Source organism: Brassica oleracea, chromosome C3, assembly GCF_000695525.1.
Source record: "Brassica oleracea var. oleracea cultivar TO1000 chromosome C3, BOL, whole genome shotgun sequence".
Taxonomy (NCBI): Eukaryota; Viridiplantae; Streptophyta; class Magnoliopsida; order Brassicales; family Brassicaceae; genus Brassica; species Brassica oleracea.
The window spans coordinates 25,760,008-25,777,722 of NC_027750.1; the positions used below are offsets into that span (position 1 = coordinate 25,760,008).

The 17,715-nt window shown below is 37.4% G+C and overlaps 2 protein-coding genes across 2 annotated transcripts; one reads left to right on the plus strand and one right to left on the minus strand.

Moving 5' to 3' along the window:
• Positions 1-410: 410 nt before the first annotated feature.
• LOC106334497 (peroxisomal (S)-2-hydroxy-acid oxidase GLO1-like) lies at positions 411-1,971 on the plus strand. Its single transcript, XM_013772786.1, has 6 exons — positions 411-561; positions 668-730; positions 828-897; positions 978-1,078; positions 1,153-1,520; positions 1,605-1,971. The coding sequence occupies exons 1-5, from the start codon at positions 553-555 to the stop codon at positions 1,330-1,332; spliced, it is 423 nt and encodes a 140-aa protein (XP_013628240.1). The 5' UTR covers positions 411-552; the 3' UTR covers positions 1,333-1,520; positions 1,605-1,971.
• Positions 1,972-12,412: 10,441 nt separating this feature from the next.
• LOC106329010 (9-cis-epoxycarotenoid dioxygenase NCED3, chloroplastic-like) lies at positions 12,413-14,951 on the minus strand. The gene has a single exon (XM_013767572.1). The coding sequence runs from the start codon at positions 14,564-14,566 to the stop codon at positions 12,788-12,790; it is 1,779 nt and encodes a 592-aa protein (XP_013623026.1). The 5' UTR covers positions 14,567-14,951; the 3' UTR covers positions 12,413-12,787.
• Positions 14,952-17,715: the final 2,764 nt, after the last annotated feature.

Below are 17,715 nucleotides of genomic sequence, written 5' to 3' on the forward strand. Positions count from 1 at the left end.
TTTTCCGGTGAAGAGCTAGTACAAAGTTGAGAGCTCCGACTCTCCCCAGACGTAGCGACTAGAAGTTGTGAACTGGGAAAACAAATCGCAAGTGTCTTTACGGTTAAACGTCTAATCAAGATCGAATGAACAATCTAGTTAATCAACAATCAAATCGCAACAACAGGCCCAGGGATTCGATTTTTCCAGCTTTATATTAGTAATCTCACTCGCTTGTTATATATCCTGATGAACCTGATCTACACTTTATAGTTACCACTTTATGATTGTTCTGAGTAGGTATACAAGAACAGGAATGTGGTTGAGCAGCTGGTGAGACGAGCTGAGAGGGCTGGATGTAAAGCCATTGCTCTCACTGTGGACACCCCAAGGCTAGGTCGCAGAGAGTCTGACATCAAGAACAGGTAAAGCCCACGGCACCAGAAAAGATTACAAATCAAACATGCAAATATATAGCTAGAAAGTTCAAACCGCTATGCGTACTTATACTACAGATTCACTTTGCCCCCAAACTTGACATTGAAGAACTTTGAAGGTCTTGATCTTGGAAAGATGGACGAGGTAAGCATCCATCAGATACTATAATGATTGTCATAAGAAAAGTCTTAAAGTAGAGTTGTGATGTTTATGTTTATGTTTCTTGAGCTTGTTCTGTTTCCACCTGCAGGCCAATGACTCTGGCTTGGCTTCATATGTTGCTGGTCAGATTGACCGTACCTTAAGCTGGAAGGTAGGAGAGTACAATAGTCTAGAAAATAAATATCAAACCGAGTAGTTCGAGCAGAAACTTGATTTAGGACAACTCTAACTTTCATTTATAAAAACAGGATGTCCAGTGGCTCCAGACAATCACCAAAATGCCAATTCTTGTCAAGGGTGTTCTTACAGGAGAGGATGGTAAGTCACAATCTGACAAAAAAATGTTTTGGTTTCATGAGAATACTTGACTAGATCCACTATTATTGTCCCTCCTGCAGCAAGGATAGCAGTTCAAGCAGGTGCAGCAGGGATCATTGTGTCAAACCATGGAGCTCGTCAGCTTGACTATGTCCCAGTAACAATCTCAGCCCTTGAAGAGGTCTAAATGCCAAACGGTGTTCTCATATAAGTGTTGTTGGTCAGCAACTTCAGCATTGTTCTCATCCTTTTCAGGTTGTCAAAGCGACACAAGGACGAATCCCTGTCTTCTTGGATGGTGGTGTTCGACGTGGCACTGATGTCTTCAAGGCACTTGCACTTGGAGCCAGTAGCGGCCCTGGGAGGAAGCGGGGGAAGCATCAGCTTCCGGCCTTCCAGAAAGTAAATAAAATATCGGTCCTGTTCTTCCGTTAAATGTTCATTAGTTCATTGGCAAAACAGGTGTAGCATGTAAGTTACCTTTCATGAGTTCAAACCTCCTTTCTACATTCTTTTCCTTTATTTTCTATAATTATTTCGGCCCAAATTATTTTTAGAGCTTCCGGCCCAAAATGTTTTTATAAGTTTCCGGGCCGGGCCTGCTTGGAGCCTCAGGGATATTTGTAAGCATCATACTTTTTCCATTCACCAGATATAGCTGCTTGAAACCATTGATAGTACTAATAACATGCCCCCCTCAATGTCAGATTGGAAGACCAGTGGTATTCTCACTGGCTGCTGAAGGAGAGGCTGGAGTCAGAAAGGTGCTTCAAATGCTACGCGATGAGTTTGAGCTGACAATATGGCACTAAGTGGCTGCAGGACTCTCAGTGAAATCACCCGTAACCACATTACCAGCGAATGGGACACCCCACGTCCTTTGGCCAGGTTATAGAGAGACCAAAACAGCCAGAGAAGACCAATAACACAGAACATGTAATGAATAAAGTTTCTCATATTCTGAAGTGGTCACTTGGCTTTCTACTTTGCTACCTATTCAAAGACTTGTTTCTCCCTATGTCCAATCACAAACCATCCCAAGAGATTCTGTAATATTATTTTGCTTCTTTTACCTATAGTCTATTCTTCTTGCTTAAACAACAGAGACAAGTATATGTCATCACCTCCTATACGTAGATTGAACGCAACTGAAACAAACATGGGAGAATTAACATTGAGCATTTGTAAGTGAATTCGAGATCAGAACCAAACCCGAACCAAAGGTATCCGATCTGTAAGTACCTGAATAGATCTAATAGGACAGTATTTCATGTTATGCATATTATCTAAACTTGAACGGGTACCCGACCTTAATTTCATGTTAATTTTGAGGTGATATCTAAAAATCCTTGAAGTATTATTAACAAAACCTAAATTGAGTTTGGATTCAAAATAGATCTTATGTAGAGTTATAAGATCTATCCGAACAAGTAATATATAGTATTAACGGAACCCGTATAGGAAGGAGAATTACATTGAGCAATTTAACAAAGTGACATGTACAATAGAAGAAAGCTAAGCAGTTCATTACCATGTACAAGCAGCAGATACGTCATACATAAACATGCATAAGTCACACCAAACCAAGTGACTAGTCCATCATCCAAGTTGTGCTTACCTATCATCAATGAATTTAACAAGATGAATAACAATGGAGAGTTGCAATGGTCAGAAGTTGTAGATCCCAATATGGCGGCGGATTGATTTTGGCGCCCTTTCTCTTCTTCACTAATTGTTCTCTTGACCTTATCAGGTCATAAGAAGCATCGTTTTCATGTCATTAAAGAGACGAGGAGAAAGCGTTCTTCTTCTTAAGCACTTATATAGTGCCCTATGAGACTGAGTTCGTGGGTTACGTTGACGGTCACGTGGTCGTGTCCTTCTCGGCCCTCGAACCTCTAATACGTCCAGAGGTTTTTCGCGTGGCTGATTGCTACATTTTATCTCTTTCGGGAATATCACGATGATGATTGATTTAAACGAGTTAAATCCCAAAAGAAATATATGAAAATATAGGTCTGCTTTATCCATTTTGTGGCTTTCAGTCGCGTGCTTTGTGTTCATATCATCTTAAGCGGTCCATGGTCGTTTTGCCTCCGAAAAGATCTTTTGTCACGATATTGCAAATTATGGAAACTAAATAATAATATCTAATTGTATAATATAACATGCGAACTATATTAAAACGTCGTGGATAGAGTTTTGAAACATATCATATCTTAGAGCACCATTAACCCAAATATCCTAAATGGATCTCTTAATTTTTATCTAATACTTTTTAATTGTAAAAATAGATTAAGAGACCGGATTAAGAGACCCGTTAATTTTTGTGGTCCAATGCAAATCTCTTAATTAAGGTTTTTTTAAAATAATGTTTTTTAATTAAACATTTTTTTTTCAATTTCTTATTGAACTTAAAATTAAAACATAGTAAAGGATTACAATTGAAACGTAGATTTTTTAAAAAAAAACCTAAAACATAAAAACAAAGTTTATTAAAATAAACGAGAATTTGAAAGAAACATCCGATCTCAGTTGTTGTCTTCATCGCGTCCAAATTTACGCCACACATGTTCAACCAAATCAGCTTTCAGTTGTTCATGCATTTGTCTATCACGAATTCTAGTTCGAACACCCATCATATTGGCGATATTTGAAGGGATATCTGTAGAATACGTGAGTTCGACATGTGAATTTCTGGTTTCATCTCCTTGTTGGAACTCCGAAACATCAAACTGAGTGTATCCATCTCGTTCGTTTTCTACGATCATATTATGGAGTATGATACATGCTCTCATAATCTTCCCAATTTTGGCTTTTTCCCAAAAAAGTGCAGGATTTTTAACAATGGCAAAGCGAGCTTGCAAGACTCCGAAAGCACGCTCGACATCTTTTCTGACAGCTTCTTGACGTTGAGCAAATAAAACTGTTTTCGGCTCTTGTGGCATTGTAATAGATTGGATAAAAGTTACCCATTTCAGGTAAATACCATCGGTAAGCCATATGATACTCTCTTCCATTGACGGAGTAAGTGACTTGCGGAGCTTGACCGTTTATTACGTCATCGAAAACAGGTGAGCGATCAAGAACATTAATATCATTTAAGGTACCTGGAGGTCCAAAAAATGTATACCATATCCAGAGATCATATGAAGCAACCGCCTCTAAAACGATTGTTGGTTTACCCGAACCACGAGAATATTGCCCTTTCCAAGCGGTGAGACAATTCTTCCACTCCCAATGCATACAATCGATGCTTCATGTCATCCCGGAAAATCCACGATACTCTCCAATATCAAGTAGACGTTGAAGATCAGCCGGTGTTGGTCTTCTTAGGTACTCATCGGCGAACAAATATATTATACCTTCCACAAGATTTTCCACACATGACCGAGCTGTTTTTTCACCGAGCCGGAGGTATTCGTCGACCATATCAGCGGCAGAACCATACGCCAAGACACGAATGGCTGCGGTAAACTTTTGAAGAAGAGAGAGACTATTCCTTCCGAGAGCATCTTGCTTTTGTTGAAAAAAGGAACTTCGTTGGAGAGTCGATGAACAATGTGCATGAACAATGTCTTGTTCATTCTAAAACGTCGTCGGAAATAATTTTCAGGATACGTTGGAGTTTTACTGAAATAATCATTCCATAAACGTACATTGCCTTCCTCACGATTTCTTTCGATATAAGCTCGTTTTTTTCTTTTTTTCCTTCATTCTTCTTGATCATCTTGAATGGTAAAATTCTCAAAGGCTTGATCAAAATTTTGATCAAAATTTTGATCAAAGAGCTCATCAAATCTATCATCAAATGATTCGTCTAAATTGTTTTGAGAAGAAGAAGCCATATTTTTTAAGAGAGAAAATGAGTTGTTTATTTTAGAGAACTTGAGAAGAGAATATTAAAAATATGATATCAACGAGAGAATTTGAGAAGAGAATATCACTTGTGATTAGAATATCACTTGTGATTAGAAAGAGAAGGAACAAAGAAGATGGAATGTGATATCAACGAGAGAACTTGAGATGGAAGAAAGGAGTTGAAAAGGATGACCGAACTTGTTTTGCAATGAGAGAACTTGAGATGGAATGTGTGATCAAAGAGATAACTTGTGATGTTTTTACAAAGTCTGTGATGTCTCTTTTATACACCTTGTGTTGGAAAGAAAGGATCGTGATGTTTTTACACTTAGACAAGGTATGTCTTTACATGGCCCGTGATCAAATACAAGTAATATTACAAAATCAAAGAGTTTGACAAGGTCTGTCTTTACATGGCCAGTGACAGAAGAGTAAAACACACAACAACAACGAGACAACAACATGTGACAGAAGTACAATGGCCCGTGACACACGAGTACAACGAGTTATGTCTTTACATGGCCCGTGATTCTTCTTCAGAGCCTCCAGCGCTTCCAATGCTACCATGTGACACACGGAAGAGACAACATGTGACACATCAATGCTCCTGAAATGGGGATAAAACACGAAGAAGCTTAAACATAACTCCACATACAGAACAAAGAAGCTTACATTAACAACCGCTAAGAACAACAACACATTTCTTGAACCACTTATTAATAGATAAAGAAGCTTACAACAACACATTTCTTGAACAATAGAACGACATAAAAGACCAAGCACAAGAACAGAAGAACTCCATGACAATAACCCAAACGACCAAGAACAAGAACCATAACTTAAAAGCAACACAAACTGAAAACATAACAAGATTCTTAAACTAAGTAGACATCAACTCATCAATGAGTTTCTTCTTCAGAGCTTCTTCATAATCTGCAAGCTCTTGTTTTGCAATGAGACTCTCGAGAAGCTTAATCTTCGAGAGCCTTTCTTTCGACGCCAAGTCCTGCTTCCTGATGACCCACATGGTCTAATACTCAGACAGATCCTTCCCATCTACCATCTTCTTCTTCCCACGAGCTTTTGCAGCCTTGACACCATGGGGACGCTTGCTGCCTTGCTCATTTATAGCAGTGTCGGTTTCAAACGCGTGAGAGGTTGCTGAATGAGAACCGTCGTCGAGCTTCCTCCTTTTGCAGCTTTCGTCGAGTTTAGCAGTTGAGATTTCACACCACTTCTGGTCATTACGAAGCTCCTTCCAACAATGCTCGAGGGTGAATTTTTTTTTTATGGTTGTTGAAGAAGATTTCGTGGGCATGCTTGAGCATGTCATTCTCGTTTTGACCAGAAGATTTCACTCTGTTTGCAGCTTCGTATGCACCACAGAACTTGCACACTAAATCGTTGATCTTGTGCCACCTTTGCTTACATGTTGAACCCTCTCTTTTGTCACACTCAGCGATCTTTGGACTGGCGGAATAGTACGCAGCTATCCTTTTCCAGAAAGCAACAGAGCGTTGCTCATTCCCTACCACCAGATCCTTGCTCGTGTTTCTTGCTCGTGCTTAACCACGAGCTGATGAGCACAACATCATCAGTAGGCGTCCATGTCCGTCGTTCCTTACGCTCTGCAGCCGCTGGACTGTCTTGCTCAAAGTTAGAACCCTCGGTAGCTTGAGTGCCAAATAGAGGAAAAGAAGAAGACTCTAAACCGAACCCACTTTCTTGTTGACTTTGAAGAAGATCAACAAAATTAAAATTTGGATTGGAATCCATATCAGAATTTATCTAAGGAAAGATGGAAGAGAAGAAGAGAGACGGAAGAGAATAAAAATGTAAAGGAAAGCGAGTTTAATAGATGGAAGAAGAGGAGGATGGTATTTTTTATAGAAGAGGGAAAGAAATAAATTTTGATCACCTTCATCACACCCTCAACCAATCGGACAAGACATATAGCTAAATCCATTTATTACTAACACACATTAATCACACTCGAACATCCTTTTCTATCTAACACCATTAAATCCATTTATTACTAACACAACCAGATCACAGTAATTCTATTTCACACGAAACAAGATTCACAACCAGTTCAGTTCAAACCATAAACCTACAAACATCTATCTCACTCAAGGATAAACTACCTACGACTACAACCACAGTTTTATTCAAACGTGCAATCAATTTTAGGGATCAGAGAGTTACGTTTTACCTGTATTGTAGACCAAAGTCCTCTTCTTTCATCGTCTTTTCATGTTTGTTCATCCGTCCATCCTCAGAAAAAAGACAGAGACATAATCAAAATTAATCAGACCAAGTTGAACTAATGTTAAAATCACCACAGAGACAGAATAAAAAACAATCAAAGACATACTCAAAATCCTTTTGTTAGAATCAAAACAATCAGAGACAAAGACATAATCACATACAATTGGACATAGCTGAATCAAAATCTATCAGAGACAGAGGCAGAGTCAAAATCAATCACACATAACATAATCAAAATCAATCAGAGACAGAGACATAATCAAAATAAATCGGACATAGCTTTACCTCGAAATGAATTCGTCGAGGAGAGCCACCGGCTGGAGAGAGAGGTCGCCGTCGAGAGATTCATCTTTGATGTGAGAGCAATAGAGACGCCGAGTACTCGACAGAGTCGGGTAAGAGACTCAGAGAGACGCCGAGACGATGATTCGTCGAGAAGAGCGAGGGTGGGGAGGAGAGGAAAGGAGACCCAGAGAGACAAAGGTCGCCATCGAGAGATTCATCTTCGATGTGAGAGCAATAGAGACGCCGAGTACTCGACAGAGTCGGGTAAGAGACCCAGAGAGACGCCGAGACGATGATTCGTCGAGAAGAGCGAGGGCGGGGAGGAGAGGAAAGGAGACCCAGAGACAAAGGTCGCCGTCGAGAGATTCATCTTCGATGTGAGAGCAATAGAGACGCCGAGTACTCGACAGAGTCGGGTAGGAGACCCAGAAAGACGCCGAGACGATGAATCGTCGAGAAGAGCGAGGGCGGGGATGAGTCCACCAAGAGAGACGCCGACTGATGAGCTTCGACGAGGGATCATCGATTGATTCCGTCGGTGAAACATCTTTGTCGAGTAGAAATCACGAGAGCGAGAGGGAAATCCGACAGAGAGAGTTGCGGAGTCGTCGAGGTAGAGGGAAAGAGACGAGAGACGAATCGCGTTGCTTTGGAGAGAGAAAGATGTTTGAAAGGGAGACACGTGTCTCAGTGAATACGTTTCTTGTGCCTCCTAATTAAGCGACGTATGCAGCATTAATGCTTAATTTTTCTTTTTTTTTAAATTCTAAATTCACTAAAATCTCATGCTAACAAACTGCGTTAAAGATGCTCTTATGTCTATCCAAATTTAAATCACATTCATATATACATTCAGAAAAAAGAAGTTTAAATCACATTCATATATACTAATATACATATATATATATATATATATTTTGTGGTAGTCGGTGTAGATTTTGGAAAAAGACCCTGACTAATATGTGCATCCTACAGAAAGCTGAATATACTTGTCGCTTAAAAGTTAAAACGATCTATACTCTCGTTTTATTTACTAGACTCATATGGAGAATAATTTTCTTCCACATATCACTGACACCCTTTAGTCTAATCACAAGACAAGGATAACTTATAGCAACAAAGGATAATGGGTAACATCTTAATCAGCGTATATGTGATATTCACGTGAACATTCAAAGATTATGACGGATATGCCAGACCATGATTATGGTAAAACTCCAAATAGGGTCTTTAAATTTTTTTTTTTTTTTGTTTTCTAAAAAAAAAAAAAAATTAAAAAATAAACCAATCGCGGGCCGTCACTTGTCGGCGAGGCCCGCAAACAGTGCAAAAACTCCCCAAAGACCGATCCTTATTCGGTGATTTTAGGAACTGGTTTTTAAAATTTTGGTAAGACCCACACGTCAGTGGGACCCACAAACTGTTCAAAAACCTCCTTTAGAAACGAGCGATATTTATGTTTTTAAGAACGTGATAGTAATATAATATATTTCATAAATATATATTTAAACTGCACTATACCCAGTCGAAAAAGAGAAATATTGTACTATACTATAGTATATTAATATTATCAAACAACATCATAATTTTTTTTTTTTTCACAAAAATAACATCATAAATATATTAAAAAAATAATTGGTTAGCCCATCTTAACGCTGGAAGATCGACCTCCACACAACACAAAATCCCCCCAGCTGTTTAGTGCTGATGGTTTCTTTCTGGGGAGCTTACACTCTGTAGCTATAAAATTGTATATATACAGCATCAAATATTCAAATGACTCAGATTAGTTTATAAAGTAAAATCCAAGCAAAATATGTGTCTATATTATTTGATCGATCCTCGATGCACTAATATATAGTAGTTACTAGTTAGCTAGGATTGTGTGTGTATGTATGTATAGATAATATATACTCCAGTATATGCCAAAGTCTAGGAAGTGTAAGTAATTAATGTGGCGTGCGTTATTGGCGTTGATCTGTTATATAATATACGAGGCACGATTTTAGTGGTAATACATCATCTTGTTCGTCACATTCCCAATTTTCACATTTTAAAAAGAAACTATTAGTTTGAAAAAAATCTGTTTGTTGCAATAATATAACGATAAAAAATAATATATGCAAGGAGGTTCAAAATAATATATAAGAAAATAAATAAATAAATAATATAACGATAAACTAGGCGAATCCGGAAGAATTATTTATTGGGTGCATTATTGGTCATAAAAAATAAATTTGTATGCAAGGAGGTTCAAACTCATGATATTATGGGGGCATATGCTGATTTTTACCATTTGATCAAATGAAACTTTAAAACTTTTACCTGTAAAATTTCTAATATCAATAAATGTGTGTGTGCACATGCCACTACACCTCTCAAATGAGTTCAAAATGAGAGAATGATATAGCAGTTTTGCTACTTTTTTTCATTTCTGATTTCACTCATAAAAGTGCATATTCGTAAGTTATGTAACTGTGTTCGATCATTCCCCTATTATATCAGTTTATGACAGTATATATTTTTGTCTTAGCAAAAAAAAGTTATATATTTATATATTTTCTATCATCAGAAATGTTTCTACATCTGATACTTTTTCGAGCTAACTTATTTTATAATTCAAATACTTCGCGTTATATGCAATATCAACTTCTTAGGTTGGGCCATCGTTATGGGACCTCCACCTTCGCCACGCTAGGATGTATACAATTTTGTGCTTAGTGTCGACGTACATGTACCAAACTCTACCGTTATTGGGAATCATATCAAACATACATATTTGTTAAATGTAATGCCAAGGTTCTTAGTAACCGTCAATATATAAATGGAAAACATAAGATCATGTTTATTAAAGGTCTCTTAGATTTGATTTCTTAGCGTACGTAATATAAGATACGATTTCTTAGCTTTTAACAGACGTTTCTTAGTTTTTTTAGTTAAAAACTAAGAGACCGTATCTTATATTACGCTAAGAGACCCAACTTAAAAGACCAGCAATAAACATCTCCAACAAAATTTTTATTCTGATTTAAGTTTATGCATCCAATGAACTTTTACAAATGTCATATGTGCTTTTACAATACTTCAAATCCTTAAGATAGTATATTAATATATCAAACCTTTTCAAATATAAACACAAGGGGCATTCTCGTGTGCCGACAATCGGACGAACATACACTTGCGTTTGAATAATAAACACAAATGTTAAAAAACAAAAAAACAAAAAAATATCATTTTTAAATATGAAATATATATCGTTTATAAGTTTTAAAATAAATAATTTTTTTTTCATTTCTGTTCTTCCTGGATCTTAGAAGGACTGCTCTTGAGTGATGTCAGAAAACACATCCATCTACGTCGGGTTAATTACTTAGTTTCCAGATAGATCGATACGATGACTAAATGTCTAAAACGTGTACGTAAACTTAAAAAATCTTAAATCTCTGAAGCATATCCTATAAGGTATTCTTTAGCAAAAGTTGTTAAATGATAACAAATGTAAATCATTTGCGTAGCAATTACTTTGCAAATTAAATGTCTCAATCTCAATACACCGAAACACTCTTTCAAACAGTTGAACTCCTTTTCTTTGTATATACATTTATTTATCCAAACAATCATAGATCACGTTCAGATTAAGTGTTAACATTTGTAAAAATATATGAAATATATTAAAGAAAAAGTAATTTATGCGTTATTGTTGATAAAATAAGAATAATGCCGTTAATTTCGTCACAATTCCACTAATCTTGATTTGTCTCTCCACCCACCACTCACATTACATATAAATCCAATGTTTAGTTGTTTACGGTTCTGCTTACCAAAATTACTATGTTTTTTAATATAGGTCTATGACAAAGACTAGTTACTAAATGCCCCTCTAACAGGTTAATAACAAGCCATATTCAAACTGTATACTCTTTTTACGTGGGATAACTTCACTCGTTAGTTTATATTTTGAGAACCGACAGAAATTGACTTTGGTAATTCTCTTCCATGCAAATACCAAAAGTGACTAACTAGATTTATACGGCGTGTGATTTGGTTATTACCTTTTTTTTTTCCACTAAACTTTTATTAATGTAACAAGGTCCAACTGGACCGAGCCCAACTTACAACAGACAAAGGCCCAACGAACAGGCCCAAACTTAACAAAACACTATGGGCCGACAATCCAAAGCGAAACCCCGTCGCAGAAGAAGTCGACTCACACGTCCACGTGTTCGATTGCCCGGCGATCGATGGACACGTGTCTTGACGAGAATCAACATTTTTCCTCCAGAAACCAGCGAAGCGACACGACGTATCACCGTCGACGGCGAGACAAACCCTAGACGAAACAGTCAAACCGAACGGCCAACGGAAAGCTCAAGCCGATAAGTCATCAAGGACTGGCGGATCTGCGAGATCGACAACATGATTAACCGCCTACAATCGATCCAAAACCTCTGATTTACTTGCAAACGCCGAACAGACATCTTCAAAGATCCAACTAAGCCTGAAGATGCAACAACCCGAAAGGAGGGGGAGAAGAAACCATCAGAGAATCAGAACGAGAGGCAGGAGAACAAAGAAGCAGAGAACCGCAGATCAAAGAGGAACGGGAGAACCCCGATAAAGAGCCGGCGAAAGCAGTGCTAAAGAAGCCACCACCTCCCGAAAACAAAAGCCGGCGAAGCTGGTGTTAAACGAACCACCGCAACCCGGAGACAGAGCCGGCCGACCACCACCGGAGAGAAAGGTGCGACGCCGGAGTCAAAAAACCGATCTGGACAACTCTCTAATCTCTACTCCTTGTGAAAGATTGAGATTGGGAACAAGGAAAGTAGAGAGAAAATCATCTCTCTAAAAGAGAGGAGAGAGAGTCACCAAGATCCTATTCCTTTTCGTTAGGATTTGGTTATTACCTTTTGTTTTGAAGTCCAAAAGCTTACTTGAGTTTTGTCTTTCTTTCATTGGTCCATTTTTAAAAATCACTTGATGAATATTGATGCCACGGAACAACTTGACATTAGAACCAAAAATGATGTCACAAACCAGAAAACCTTTCCATAAGCAAAACTGATTCAACTAAAATAACATTAAAACCATAGACAAAAGCTTATTGAAAAGCGAATGTTTGCTACAAACATACATATCAGCACAATCTCTTGTTTATTATAATATATTTACTTCTCACTATGAACAACAATAAGTGAAAGAATAGCAGAAACCAGCTGAGCTCGAATGGCTAGGCTACTCTACAGCCCAAAAGCTTCAAACTGCTCCCTCAAAATCCTTCAGATTTCTAGATTGACCCCAAAAAAAGAGGGAACTACCAAACTGCACCCCAAGAGAGAAAAAAACAAAGCAAGAAACAGAGCAAAAAAACACACACACAAGAGGAGAAGATTCCGGGGACGTATACACACGATCCCACTGATAAATCCCTCTCTCTCTTTTTATCTTCTAGAAGCTTTTTATATACACACAACACTCACACCTGCGTCGCCAAGTTATTGGCTCCAATGAATGTACCGTGAAACCCATACGGAACCCTTGACGGAAGCTTAACCGTCGCATCAACCTCCAAGCTAACGGCGTTAACAATCTGCAACTCCGACTTCCACGTCTCCTCGTCGTGAACAAAACAGAGGATGTAACCGTCGTCCTCTGCTCTGTTCTCGTCTCCTGGGAGAAACAGAGGCTCTCCACCGTAACGGTCACCGCCGTACAGATACTTCTTGACTTCTCCGGTAAAGAGATCAACTTTCGCAAAGCCAGAGACTTTAGGCCACGGCTCGGCTAAGGCGAGGTAAGCGAACCTGGTCTTACGGCCGAGCATGTTCCGGTTAACCATCCCTGCTTCGAGGTTGACTTGCTCCTCTCCGTCGGAGATGATCAGCCGGCGAGTGGACTCTCCGGTTCTGAGGTTCAGGCGTATCTTGGAGAGGACGCTCTCGAGATTCTCGTCGGCCTCGTTGAAAATTGAGTCCGGCGGAGTCATGCACGACCCGATCACGACGATCTCCTCTGTCTCCGGCTCCTCCCAAGCGTTCCAGAGATGGAAGCAGAAGCACTCCGGCGCTTCGATCCACCTGATGGCCGACGAGTCTCCGGCGTACTTGTCTAAAACTCCGAATCTTGCAACTTTCTCCTTGTCGTACACCACCGGAGAGCCGCCGCGGATCATCTCCGGGAGCTTGAACACGACTTGCTGGTCCGGTATAACCACGAAGTTCTCCGTTATAGCGAAGTCGTGCATCATCGTCGGCTGATCGAGGTTGATCTCGACATCCGGTGATTTTATCCCGTCCGGTGAGACTCTGAAGTACTTTAAAAAAGGCTTCGAAACGACGTCGTAGCTTAGAGCGAATAGCTCCCCGGATTCCGGGTCGACTTTCGGGTGGGCGATCATTGTGGATTCTAACTGTCCGTTGAAATCGTAACGGCCAACGGTTTTCAAGTCTCCCCTTGGAGTGATCCTGACTTGGTAAGGTAAATCGTCCTCCGACATCGCTAATAACCGGTTGTTGAAATAGACTAAACCGGCGTTAGCTACTCCGGTTCCGTGCGCTGGATCGACTAAACCGGCTGCAGCTCTGGCGTAGAATAGCATAAGCCGGGCGATACCGGTGTGACCGTGAAGCTCGCCGATGGCTTTGGGGAAAACCGGTCGGCCCAATTGTCGCTCTTGGATAAACCGGTTTGTTTGAGTAAACCGGCAAGCGTAGCTAGCTGAACCGTCTTCGAATTTGACGGCGTGAACCATCCCGTCTCCGTCGAAGAAGTGGTGACCCGTCACCGGCTCGTGAAGAGGGTTAGCTCCGTTGCGCACGTACACTCCTTTGATGGAATCCGGTATCTTCCCGACCACCGGGAGATTACGCCGGACGGGCTGTTCATTCACCGGAGCGAAGTTTCCGGCGATTTGAACGCTAGGGTCGGCGGTTTTAGGGAGCGGATGCTGTCTCTCGTGGCTCACGAGGAAGCCTTCCGCCGCGTCCAACGCCGCCGCAGCTGCTCTCTGGAACAAGTTCATTTGCTTAGTGTCGGGTTCTTTAGCTTTGGGGTTAACAGCAATGGCTGGAGTGTTGGTGGGTTGCTTGGGGAAATGGAGAGCAGGTGGAGTGTGAAGCGCAGAGGAAACGTTGAGCTTTCGTTGGACACGACTTGTCATGGGTATGGAGCTTTGAGGAGACGATAATGGAGGCTGAGTATGATTGCCACCGACCCATCTCCGAGAAACCGCAGCAGTCGCCGTGAAAGAAGACATTTTTGAAGTATGTGTAGTCAGTATTGTTGCTTCAAAGTGAGAGTTCGATTTTGAGATTGTTAAAGGCTGTTTTAGTTTTTGCTTCTTTGTTGAAATGGAGAAGAGAAGAGAGAGTTGGTTTGAGAGCGATGAAGTGCTGCTAAGGGTTTATATAAACCGGTAGAAGGGAATGGTGGGTTGCCACGTGTTGAATCATTGACATAGACAAGAATGGAGTGAGTGGGTATGTAGAGAGAGAAACAGAGTAATATGTTTTGGTTCAAAGTTTAGACAAATGCATCCACTTCAATCTTTAACTCACTTTGTCTTTTATTTTTTGTGGCTTCTTGCTTCCAAGTTTGTTAACAAAGGCTATCAATCTTTGGTAGCTTGAATATGCATTGGTCCTGAGAAAAACCTCTAATCTAGTACAATGTATCCTCGTTGGATTGATGGTTCGATGCATCAGGTTGTATATTGTCATGCCAAAAACAAATTTTAAGTGTATATAAACTTTTCTAACTCGAAGGTAATGTAGGAAATAGTTTGTCCATTTAAATTAGTGTGCGAACAACTTCTAAACTTCACAATAACCCTTATATATTAATTAATAAGCATTACAACATTTTTTTGTATCAATGTGTCATCACTAGAATGATTCTTAGAATCATTCAAGAAATATGTTGGTCCATCTAAATATATAATAAGCTTTTTATTAAACTAACCATAAATACATTATTAATGTGCTTCATTATTTCCTTAAATAAAACGAAATTGTCTAATGTGGCTAAAGTATATATGACAATTAATGATTTTGAATAATAAAGATTTGATAAAAATAAGTGTATTTTATATTATATTTGTTTAGTTTTAAACTATTAAAATAAATTAAACAACCGTATTAACCATATAATAAAAAAATTAGATTTTTTGTATATGTTATGTTTTGAATTTTTAAAAATGAGTATAAATTACTAAAACTGTTAAAAGTCTCACATTCAAATTTTGTGATCCATGGTTTAAAAGTTTTGTTATTACATGATACAAATGATTACAAAATCATATAAGTCAAAAGTCTCATTTAATAAGTATTAAAATTAAAGGATATATAAATATATATATCATTTTAAATTAAACAATATGCCATATAAAAATACATAAATATTTTAATTTTGAAATTTACTTTGAACAAATTTTTTTTTAATAAAAATACATATCATTTTAATTTTTTTTATAAAATATTATAAATTACGTAAAATACTAATCCCACAATGAAATTTTATTATCAGTAATTTAACGTCTTTGCTATAACGGATACAAATGTTCAAAAAACATATGAATAGAAAGCATCATTTAATATATGTTAATATTAAAATATACTACATATATATGTTGCTATCATTTAAATTTAATTATATACTATATCAAATAGAAAAAAATATTTTTTTGGATTATAAAATTTATTTAGATGTTCGCACCAATTTAATTATATAAGTAATAGTTACTGGCTTTTTATTACTAAATATATATTTGTAATTTCATAATATGTTAAAAAATATAATACATAAAATAATTTATATATGTGATATTCATTCCGTGCAAGGCGCGGATCTTAACCTAGTTTGTCCATTTAATTCCCATGTTCGTTTCATTATAACCGTTAGACTCAGCGTCAGCGTCAATAATAATGAAGTTCAAATATAAATTAAATTATTTTTAACAAAAAATATTATATTTTTAAAATTATTATTTCTTGCATGGCGCAAGAAATTTTTTAGTTTTATAAAGACGGATATGTTTTATATGTTAACAAAATATGTATATGCATCTATTGGTAAAATGATGTTTCATTAAATTACCATCGCCAACTTGGCTTACGTTTTGGCTCAAGAGCTTCTTGTTTGAGAACACCAAACTTGGCCTATTCATCTCCACATGAAAACATCTCAAAGCTTTACATTTTTATGTTCATGTGATTGATACGGTCCACTGGTGCAAGTATTTGTGTCCGTACAATTGATGCAGGTTATATATTTAATTCTCCGACCGTTCTGAAGTGTACGGACACGACCAAACAATCGAACGTTCCTTGATCTGATATCCTACCCCCCAATATATTAAATTGAGAATCATTTAAAAAGTTGCAACCTTAAAAAGAGACTGTGATTAGATGTCACTAATTAAAAATCAAATTAACTTATGTGGCAGCTTAAAAATCAATTGAAAAAAAAATGTTGGTTCAAATCCAATTATTAAGAAACATTATATTAACTCATATTGTAAGAAGTACTAGATTTTGATCTACGTGCCCGCACGGATGTATTTTTAAAAATATGATGCTATTTGTGTTTTTATATCACTGTTTAGGATTGGACAAAAAATTCGAATTCGAAGAACCGAACCGATCTCAATCCGAATAAGTAGTACCAAATCCGAACCAAAATTGATTAAATATCCAAATCATTCAAAATTTTGGTATTTGAAGAACTGAAACCTAATCCGATCCGATCCGAACCGAAGTATATACTTATATATATTAATTATTTTTAGATTTAATATATATATAAACATCCAGATAATATATAATACTTTTAAGTTCGTTTAAATACTTGAAAATATATACAAATAATCAATTATTAATTCTCTAACTAAATAAATTATTATTAATTCTCTATCCAAATATTTATAGGTACTCTGACATATGTTATTCAAATTTATATGTAATATATTCTATTATTTATAAATTTTTAAAAAATTAAATTTTAATTGTTTAAAAATAATTTAACTTGGTTATCCAAATCCAAACCGAATCCTCAAAGATCTGAACCGAACACGAAATCCCAAACAGACCCGAATACGAGCCTGAACGCCCACCCCTAATCACTATTATATATCCTATATGTGTCATCATAGGTTACAAAAATATGTGTTATCATATAATTAATCGTATTTTATACGTACCATCAAATAAACAATCTTATAATTGATAATATTTTATACGTACAATCATATAAATAATCACATGTATTATATTTTTAAAATTTCAATGTGAAATATAAAAACCATAATGTAAGTTGGTGTTTGAAATTGGGCTTTGTATTGTATTTTTTCTTATATATATTGAAAACATTTTTATAAAGGTTATTGGAAAATATGTTAGTAAAAATCAA